Source organism: Cydia splendana, unplaced genomic scaffold (assembly GCF_910591565.1).
Source record: "Cydia splendana unplaced genomic scaffold, ilCydSple1.2 scaffold_92_ctg1, whole genome shotgun sequence".
In the NCBI taxonomy this organism is placed as follows: domain Eukaryota; kingdom Metazoa; phylum Arthropoda; class Insecta; order Lepidoptera; family Tortricidae; genus Cydia; species Cydia splendana.
This window is the reverse complement of record NW_026946910.1, coordinates 263,127-274,013: the sequence shown is the minus strand read 5'-3', so window position 1 is coordinate 274,013 and position 10,887 is coordinate 263,127. Positions and strand designations below refer to the sequence as shown.

General features: G+C 37.1%; 1 protein-coding gene across 1 annotated transcript; it reads right to left on the bottom strand.

The window, feature by feature from the left end:
- Positions 1-415: 415 nt before the first annotated feature.
- LOC134805950 (uncharacterized) lies at positions 416-1,965 on the bottom strand. Its single transcript, XM_063779131.1, has one exon. It carries the CDS (start codon positions 1,961-1,963, stop codon positions 1,073-1,075), a length of 891 nt encoding a protein of 296 aa, XP_063635201.1. The 5' UTR covers positions 1,964-1,965; the 3' UTR covers positions 416-1,072.
- Between the last annotated feature and the right edge of the window lie 8,922 nt (positions 1,966-10,887).

The following is a 10,887-nucleotide window of genomic DNA, read 5'->3' as shown; positions in this document are numbered from 1 at the left end:
CAAATAACCTTTTATCTATCCATGGTTGAGTAATCCTATTTCTTTTAATATTTTTTTCAACCTTACTTTCACTATAAATCGATTCAAATACATTACATAATTTGCTATACAACAACACAGGACAATTTATCAGCAGTAATTGTGACCAATCGAAGTTATCTAATTTATTGTTAACGAGTTTATCATCTAAAACAAAACGCGTACCTGTTTGCAATGTACTTTTAAAATGCTCACGGTCAAGGTCCAAACGTATGCCAATCATATGGTGATCCGATATTCCGCACTCTATCACACTCGCAGCCGCAGGGTCATCGTGCACTTGTTGCCGTTTCGCTCGCACCCATACGTGGTCTATACACGATGTCTCCAGACGCCCGCTCACAATGGCCGCCCGCGTTATCTCCGAGCTAGGTATGCCGCACTGCAGGCCGTATCCACACAAGGTGTTTTTGTAGCTGATAACAGTTGAATTCATATTTTCTCTTGATAAGTCCATATTCATGTCTCCTATAATTATCAAATCTTCACAGCTTGGTACGCGTTGAATACATAGTTCCAATTGTTGTGTAAATACATTTTTGTTTTTATGGGGTGGTCTATAAATAGACAAAAGGTGAATTTTTCTGGTCTCTAGGCGTATAATTCCATATAGTGACTCCATACTGGGATAATTTACTTCTTCCAAAGTAAAATTAATTTGATTTTTAACATATATTATTATACCCCCTCCTCTTCCACTTGGTCTTGTCTTTGAATAGGTGCAGTATCCTTTTATCATGTAACATGAAATTTCATCTTCCCTTATATTAACTTCAGATAGAATAATTATATCGACTTGATATTTACATTGATTAATTAAGACTAATAACTCATTAAAGTGCTTACGCAGCGACCTTATGTTTAGGTGTAATATTTTAATTTGATTTTTTTTGTTGTTAAAATAAGATGTATTCCATTCTTGTATGTTCTTGTGGCGTGAAAAATCCACTTCAGACTCAATATCTGGAAAACTATTGAATTTTATTGATAAAGGAAATCAAGTAGTGTGTTCACACAGCTAATTGCTTAGTGACTAGGCTGGAATGTTTATGATGTCTTTTTCACATCTAATTTTGTAGATTTTTGCGTCGTTTTCCTTCCGGGCTAATATATTGGAGTTCTGTACCCATACAAATCTGCAAATATCTCGAAGCTGAGTTTTAGCCGACCAGAACAACTGACGCTTAAACTTCGGGAGGTCCTCATTAATATAAATAGGTTTTTGGCTTCCGTTCGCATATATATGGCTGTTACTGACCAGGGTCTTTCTAGCTTGGAGCCACTTGTCGCGTGTGGCCCTGCACTTCAGCTTGACGACAATCGGCTGCGGCTTGGCTTCGCCCGCCTTTTCTCGGCCGACCCTCCTTGCGTATTTTATGTCGTCTGGATTTAAATTAAGTTTTTTAGCAACTTCTTTTACTATTTCTGTTGTATTTTCACCCACTTTTTTTTCTAACCCTATTATTTCCACGTTTTTCTCCTTCTTTTCCTGTTCTAGGTCCATGATCCTTTCTTCTAGAGCTTTATTACACTTTTCAAGGTAGGTATTCTTTTGTTCAAGCGCTTTCATTTTCTTCTCTGCTGCTTCCTTATGTTCTATCAGGGTCTGGTACTGCGCAGAGTAGAAATCTACTGTATCCTTTAATTCATCTAACTTTTTTTCGACGTTATATATCGCATCCAGCTTGCTGTTTACTTCCTTGATTACAGCTTCCAATGAAGTTTCTCCCGGTTTAAATTCTATTTTTGCCTTATTTCCATCACTCCTGGACCCAGCCGGGCTGCCAGACTCTTTCCGAAAACACTCCTCACACATCTCCTTCTTTGTGCACTTTTTGTGAAGGACAGCATCACAGGATTTACACTTAACTGTGTCGTCCTTTGCCGTAGACACGAATAGTTTGCACTTTCTGCACTGCACCATTGTTATTACTATTAGATAACTACCGTTTCGTACTTAAGACAGCATAAACAAAAAATCACACGTCCACTCGCTGAGCGCGTGCGCGCGGAATGACTGCTCGAGTGATTTGATAAACTAAGTGTAATATAATCAACGCGCCACCACATTGTTTTAGTTTAGCCGGAAATGAAATTGTTTACTTCTCAGTGCCTGTGTTCATAACTATATTATTTGAAGCATTTTTAGTACTTCGATGCGTATACTATAATTAAATAACAGAAATAACGCTTTACATACTACGAAACTTGTTAATTATGATGTATAAATATGGTTTAAGGCTGAGAAATATTGCAGTCACAAAGTAGTTGCAATGTTTCGACTTTGTGTCGACTCTGTGTTGACACATGACACGCGCTGTCAAAAGTAATAACAAAGTTACTGGTATGTTACTGGATTTGCAAAATGGCTCCTTGTGTTGATTTGTTTTCAGATATTCTCAAAGTGTAAAAATGCCGTGGTCAGAGATGGGCATTAATCGATTAACTGTTTATTCGACTAATTAATGGAATAAAAAAAGTTAATTCTCAAATTTTAATCGCGATTAGTTTAGTCGACCTAACATAGATTGAAATTGAATTAATCTGAATATTAATCGAATAAATTATGGATTAAATCTCGATTGAAAGTTGACAGGGGGCCATTTTTGTACGTAAAAATAATAGAAATGTCTTGCATGCAGATGGTAGCAAAACACTTTGTCATAAAAGTCGAGATGGGTGTCGATATATAGGTTTTAGGGAGTGCCGATTTCGAAAATAATGACCATTTTGGAATCCGAAATGGCGGCCATGCACAGTGTCATAAAAGTCGTCATGGATGTCGTTTTATACGTTTTAGGGGGCCCCAATTTTGAAAATGATGACCATTTTGGAATCCAAAATGGCGGCCATGCACTATGCTATAAAAGTCGTCATGGGTGTCGTTTTAATGTCTGTGAAGTTGGCATATCAAAGTCTAGCAGATCACGTTTTTATTGGAGTTCTATTAGCATGCACCATAGTTCTAGAGTTCCTGATACTTTTTAGCAATAGTTCTGGCGTTTTTACCGTGAAAACCAATACTATGGAATTTCACAAAATGATATGCTAAGTTCACACACTAGCATATCATTTTGTTACAAATGGGATAAAAAAAATATGCTCGCCTCGACACATGGTAACAAAGAGTTCCTGACACAAAAAAGGCATCTTTGAGAACATTGCCGATTTGACGACCGGTCTGGCCTAGTGGATAGTGACCCTGTCTGCTAAGCCGATGGTCCTGGGTTCGAATCCTAGTAAGGGCATTTATTTGTGTGATGAACACTAATATTTGTTCCTGAGTCATGGTTGTTTTCTATGTATATAAGTATGTATTTATCTATACAAGTATGTATATCGTCGCCTAGTACCCATAGTACAAGCTTTGCTTAGTTTGGGGCTAGGTTTGATCTGTGTAAGATGTCCCTTAATATTTATATTTATTTTTTATTTTTATTTACTACAATTTTTAACTAGATTTTAAATTATATGATATGCTAAGTTCACACGTGCTATGCTGATGTCATTTAACTACGCACAGACATATATTTGGTTCCAAACGAAAGCTCTAGCTCTATTGTTTACAGAACTTAGGAGTTCTCGGTTCTAAATCGAGCAAGGAAGTCACAAAAATGTAACTTTCATAAACTTCAAATTAAAAAAATACACGCGTAAATATAAAAATATATTTTTAAAAGTTCTAAGCGTGTTTTGAGTCTAAAATGATAGCTGTGCGTTCTATGTATACAGAACTAGGGAGTGCCTGGCCCTGGCGTGACCTATAAAGTGTAGAAAACCATTATCTTTGAATTTTTCTTATTTTTCAATATATAGACAATTTACAGGTGTGCTATGCTGAAACGTTTTCAGGAGTTTTAGGCTTAAATTTGGTCTTGTATGTTAGCTGTGTGTTCGTAGTATATAAAACAGCGGAGTTCCGGGCATTGGTTCACTTTGAAAGAAAAATAAAAATTAAGTCCGAAAATTCGATTTATTGAAATTACAGGTGTGCTATGCTGAAAAGTTTTCAGCAGATTTAGGCTTAAATTTGGTTTTGTATGATAGCTGTGTGTTCGTAGTATATAAAACAGCGGAGTTCCGGGCATTGGTTCACTTTGAAAGAAAAATAAAAATTAAGTTTGAAATATTCGATTTAGTGAATTTACAGGTGTGCTATGCTGAAACGTTTTCAGCAGATTTAGACTTGAATTTGGTCTTGTATGATAGCTGTGTGTTCGTAGTATATAAAACAGCAGAGTTCCGGGCATTGGTTCACTTTGAAAGAAAAATAAAAATTAAGTTTGAAATTTCGATTTATTCAATTTACAGGTGTGCTATGCTGAAACGTTTTCAGCAGATTTAGGCTTGAATTTGGACTTGTATGATAGCTGTGTGTTCGTAGTATATAAAACAGCGGAGTTCCGGGCATTGGTTCACTTTGAAAGAAAAATAAAAATTAAGTTTGAAATTTTGATTTATTCAATTTACAGGTGTGCTATGCTGAAACGTTTTCACGAGTTTTAGGCTTGAATTTGGTCTTGTATGATAGCTGTGTGTTCGTAGTATATAAAACAGCGGAGTTCCGGGCATTGGTTCACTTTGAAAGAAAAATAAAAATTAAGTTTGAAATTTCGATTTAGTGAATTTACAGGTGTGCTATGCTGAAACGTTTTCAGGAGTTTTAGGCTTGAATTTGGTCTTGTATGATAGCTGTGTGTTCGTAGTATATAAAACAGCGGAGTTCCGGGCATTGGATCACTTTGAAAGAAAAATAAAAATTAAGTTTGAAATTTCGATTTAGTCTACATAGAGGTGTGCTATGCTGAAACGTTTTCAGGAGTTTTAGGCTAGAATTTGGTCTTGTATGATAGCTGTGTGTTCGTAGTATATAAAACAGCGGAGTTCCGGGCATTGGTTCACTTTGAAAGAAAAATAAAAATTAAGTTTGAAATTTCGATTTAGTCTACATAGAGGTATGCTATGCTGAAATAGGTTTTAGGGGGCGCAGATTTCGAAAATGATAACCATTTTGGATTCCAAGATGGCGGCCATGCACTATGTCATAAAAGTCGTCATGGATGTCGTTTTATAGGTTTTAGGGGGCCCCGATTTAGAAAATGATGACCATTTTGAAATCCAAAATGGCGGCCATGCACTATGTCATAAAAGTCGTCATGGGTGTCGTTTTATAGGTTTTGGGGGGCGCAGATTTAGAAAATGATAACCATTTTGGATTCCAAAATGGCGGCCATGCACTATGTCATAAAAGTCGTCATGGGTGTCGTTTTATAGGTTTTAGGGGGCGCAGATTTCGAAAATGATGACCATTTTGGATTCCAAGATGGCGGCCCTGCACTATGTCATAAAAGTCGTCATGTATGTCGTTTTATAGGTTTTAGGGGGCCCCGCTTTCGAAAATGATGACCATTTCGGAATCCAAAATGGCGGCCATGCACTATGTCATAAAAGTCGTCATGGGTGTCGTTTTATAGGTTTTGGGGGGCGCAGATTTCGAAAATGATAACATTTTCAATTTAAAAATGGCGGCAATGCACTATGTCATAAAAGTCGTCATGGATATCGTTTTATAGGTTTTAGGGGGCGCAGATTTCGAAAATGATGACTATTTTGGATTCCAAGATGGCGGCCATGCACTATGTCATAAAAGTCGTCATGGATGTCGTTTTATAGGTTTTAGGGGGCGCAGATTTCGAAAATGATGACTATTTTGGATTCCAATTTTATGACAAAATACGTAGCCGCCATCTTGGATTATAAAATGATCATCGTTTTCGAATTCTGCACTCCCTAAAACCTATAAATCGACATCCGTGACGACGCAAGTTATCTTTATTTTCAGATCTAACAAATTGCTACAGAATACAAAGGACAAAAAAGAAGCGAGGAGGTAATGAAACAAGCAAAAATACAGATGATTCCTCGACGCAATTGGGTGATTCTTAAATTGTGTCCAGATTTTTTTTGTCATAAAAGTTTATATTTTTCACATATTACTCTCACAAGGGGTCATCCATTAATTACGTCACACGAATTTCTAGGTTTTTTTACCCCTCCCCCCTCCTTGTCACACTTGGTCACATTTGGCAAACCCCACCCCCCTGGTGTGACGTCACATTTCTTCAACGAAATCGGCAAATATTAATTTAATATTTTATCAAAATATTTTTGACAAAAGAATATTAGTAATTTTATAACCCAAAACTGATAAAAAATCAAATTAAACGAATAAAAACGATTATCGTTTCAAAAACCTGTTATTTAAATGATAATTAGCGTATAAAATAATTTAAATACATTTTCGGTTACTGATGAAGTTAAAGTGACGTCACAAAGTTTATGACTCCCCCCTCCCTCTTGTCACAACATGTCACATTTTCTTGACCCCCTCCCAACCCCTAAACGTGTGATGTAATTAATGGATGACCCCCAAGTTCCGTGACATTTCGACCTTGTAATTTTTTAAGTAAATGTTTTTGTTTATCTATGAGGATCTCACTAGAATAGTATAATCAAGGTATGTTTATATTTGATGATTGAAATAGTAACGTAAAAAAAAAAATATTTGTGTCTTATATTCCTGCCGAAGACTTTTATTTTACCTTTTCCTTCTACACAAGTTTGGCCAAGTAATAAGAATTTAGGGCTCTCAATTTTATTTTGACTTCTACAACAGTAAAGCTACGAGGCCATGTTTGGTATCGTTTTCGTATAAATTCGCAGTACCAAATTTAGTTAAGGTATCACATTGACACCATTCCGAAGTAAAAACATATAAACTTATTAAAATACTTTCTTTTAAACTCCTCTTCACGCTTAAACTGATGAACAGTTTTTATTTAAATTTGGTACACATATATTTTGACTCCCGAGACAAGATATAATAAGTTATCTCAAAAATCATCCTTTAAAGGTGTGAAATGAGGTGTAGGGGGGAATTCAGAATTGACTTCTTGAAGTTAATACTGTTTAAGTTTAGGTTTGAAGTCATGTTTTTTCATCATTTTTAACTAAATCAAAGATGTAGACCATCCTAAATTTCATATAAATCGGTTCAGCGGTTATTGATTTCCCATACAAATTTCCACGCCACTTTTCACACCTTCAAAAGATGATTTTGGTTATAAGATCTATCCTATGTCCTGTTCCGGGACGCAAACTATTTCTGTACCAAATTTCAACGAAATCGGTTCAGCGGTTAAGCGTCAAGAAGAGTTTCAAAAAAACCGGCCAAGTGCGAGTCGGACTCGCGTATTAAGGGTTCCGTACATTAAGTCCGACTCGCGCTTGACTGCACATTTCTAATAGGTTTTCCTGTCATCTATAGGTAAAGAACTATTTTGTGTATTCAGACGGACATACATACAGACGCACGAGTGATCCTATAAGGGTTCCGTTTTTTCCTTTTGAGGTACGGAACCCTAAAAAGATTTATTTTTATTTTGTGGAATGGTGTCAATGTGATATCTTAAATGGATTCAGCACCCCAGATTTATACGAAAACGATACCAAACACGGCCTAGCACCTTATTCACTGATATAGATATATCAAGATAAAATTGAGAGCCCTAAATAAACTTTCAAGAGCGGATATCTCAAAAACTATTCAACATATCGAAAAAATTGATTGAATAAACTTGTAACAAATTAAATTAACTTTCATTTTGTATAAGTGGCCATGTCGCTGAGATGCATAGTTTCCGAGATATAATCGAAAAACGGGAAAATGGGACCTTCAAAGCCCCCTCAAGCCCGCTCAAGGGCTACGGCCGGGGACTTTTGATATGTTCACCTCCTAACTTGTCAAACCGAGTTACGGAGTCAAAAATTGTGTTCCGAGCATTTCCCTCTACAACTTTTGGAGCATTCGTTGCCTGACCTAAGTAGCTTATTGAATTTCTTTAAAAACTTTTCTGTAAAAGGTTGACGGGTGTTGGGTGTTTACATGGTTTCGGTCGATTATTATCATTTGCATTGCCCATGATGACTTACTAGAATTACGAGCACACGAGACACTAATAGTAGTTTGACAAACCTTGGTTTTCAAGAGGTATTTTATATTGACATTTGCTGTCACAAATTTGCTGTCAGATTTAGTCGCAAACCACACGCAAAGTGCACACAAATGTGTCGACACCTTGTTACGGAAAAGTGTAGACACGGCGACGACACTTTGTTTCGAAACAATTCTAGACACATTGTGTGGACTCTGTTACGACACATCTGACATTTAGTTACCACTTTGTGATTCTGCGACTGGAATGGTTATATGGGTGTGCAGTGACATATTTTACTATACATTATTAGTTATAGATAGGTAAGTAGTGTTGTTAAAAGCAAAAGACATGTGTATAGAAAACTGTGTTTATTAAAATCATTTCTGCAAACAATCATGTTTTTATTTTCTCCGTCCCACAATTATATTCAGATCATAATTTGTGTTTCCATTAATTTCAAGGTCCACATTCTAACAAATAATTCTGGTATACTTTACTTATTTTATCTAGCAAAGAAGAAAATAAACTTTGATTCTTGACACTTCTCAGTGTCCTGTACCCAGATATGGTTACCAGATATTAGTATTAATAAGGCAGGATACAATTCAACTTATAGGCACACAAAAACGATTTTATACATTTTCTCAGAGCCTCTCTTGTTTCTTTTCAAAAATCTTACAGTCTTAAAGGCAATTAATTCATTTGAAAAGTGCACTTATCACAACCATAATACATGCCATAGTGTCTCTTATACTGTAGAAGTAGTCAAGGCTTTTGGTCAATTAATTCATGTATTAATCCGATGGTATGGCCATATACGCCGCAGACCGGTAGACTACGTCGGAAATAGATGCCTCAATCTCACTGTCCAAGGCCCTAGATCACGCGGTAGGCCTAAGAAACGCTGGCTGGACGTCGTGACAGCGGACATGGGGGAGAACAATCTCACACCCGAGGATGCCGAAGACCGGGCAAAGTGGAGAAGACTGAGCAGGAAAGCGGACCCTGGCGCCAGGCCGGGAAAACGCTAGGTCGAAGAAGAAGAAGATTAACTGATTAGCTACTCTTACATGCCAGCTGTTGTACGATCTTAAATAGACAGTAGGTAAGTGATATATTGATGACTAGCTGTGCCCGCGGCTCCGCCCGCGTGGAATTCGGTCTGTGTCAGTAAGCGGCTAATTTCTAATCCTAATTTCTCTCCCTCTCCCCTGGAGGCGGAACTTGAAGTAAAGTTGACAGATGGATATGCTAGAGGACTGTATCCACTGTGTCCCGATAAAATATTTTACAATTACCTTATTAAGCCCCAAGAGCCTAGGCTCTTAAATAGAATTAGGCTCGGGGGCTAAAGAGCTAAATAGCCTTTTAGCCTTTTAGGCGTCAAGAGATGAGGCGAGCCCTAAAAAAAGAGCTAAAAGGCTCGAGTCCTTTGGATCACTACCTTTATCATATGTTAGAAAGTCATTGAAAAGGCGAGCGAAGCGAGCGCGACAATTTTTCGATGTAAAAAAACGCAATTCGATAGACAGTTGTACATGTTTACTTTTAGTATGGAAATCAGTCACATCATTATATCACGAAAATTGAATGTCACCTTTATGATATCTTAGAAAGTTATTGAAACCGCGAGCGAAGCGAGCGCGAAAATTTTTCAATATAAAAAAACGCAATTTGATAGACAGTTGTACATTTTTACTTTTAGTACGGAAATTAGTCACATCATTTTATCACGAAAATTTACAGTGCCGCAACAGTTACGTTGCAACAGAGTACCTAATGCTGCTGCAGTCGCCACCCGAATGTCACCTTTATCATATCTTAGAAAGTTATTGAAAACGCGAGCGAAGCGAGCGCGACAAATTTTCGATTTAAGAAAACGCAATTGGATAGACAGTTGTACATGTTTACTTTTAGTATGGAAATCAGTCACATCATTATATCACGAAAATTGAATGTCACCTTTATCATATGTCAGAAAGTTATTGAAAACGCGAGCGAAGCGAGCGCGAAAATTTTTCGATATAATAAACGCATTTTGATAGACAGTTGTACATTTTTACTTTTAGTATGGAAATCAGTCACATCATTTTATCACGAAAATTGTCAGTGCCGCAGCAGTAACGTTGCAACAGAGTAATGCTGCTGCAGTCCCTGACCGAATATCACCTTTATCATATCTTAGAAAGTTATTGAAAACGCGAGCGAAGCGAGCGCCAAAATTTTTCGATATAAAAAAACGCAATTTGATGGACAGTTGTACATTTTTACTTTTAGTACGGAAATCAGTCACATCATTTTATCACGAAAATTGACAGTGCCGCAACAGTAACGTTGCAACAGAGTACCTAATGCTGCTGCAGTCGCTACCCGAATGTCACCTTTATCATATGTCAGAAAGTTATTGAAAACGCGAGCGAAGCGAGCGCGAAAATTTTTCGATATAAAAAACGCATTTTGATAGACAGTTGTACATTTTTACTTTTAGTATGGAAATCAGTCACATCATTTTATCACGAAAATTTACAGTGCCGCAGCAGTAACGTTGCAACAGAGTTCCTAATGCTGTTGCAGTCGCCACCCGGATGTCACCTTTATCATATCTTAGAAAGTTATTGAAAACGCGAGCGAAGCGAGCGCGAAAATTTTTCGATATAAAAAAACGCAATTTGATAGACAGTTGTACATTTTTTCTTTTAGTACGGAAATCAGTCACATCATTTTATCACGAAAATGGACAGTGCCGCAGCAGTAACGTTGCAACAGAGTAATGCTGCTGCAGTCCCTGACTGAATATCACCTTTATCATATCTTAGAAAGGTATTGAAAACGCGAGCGAAGCGAGCGCCAA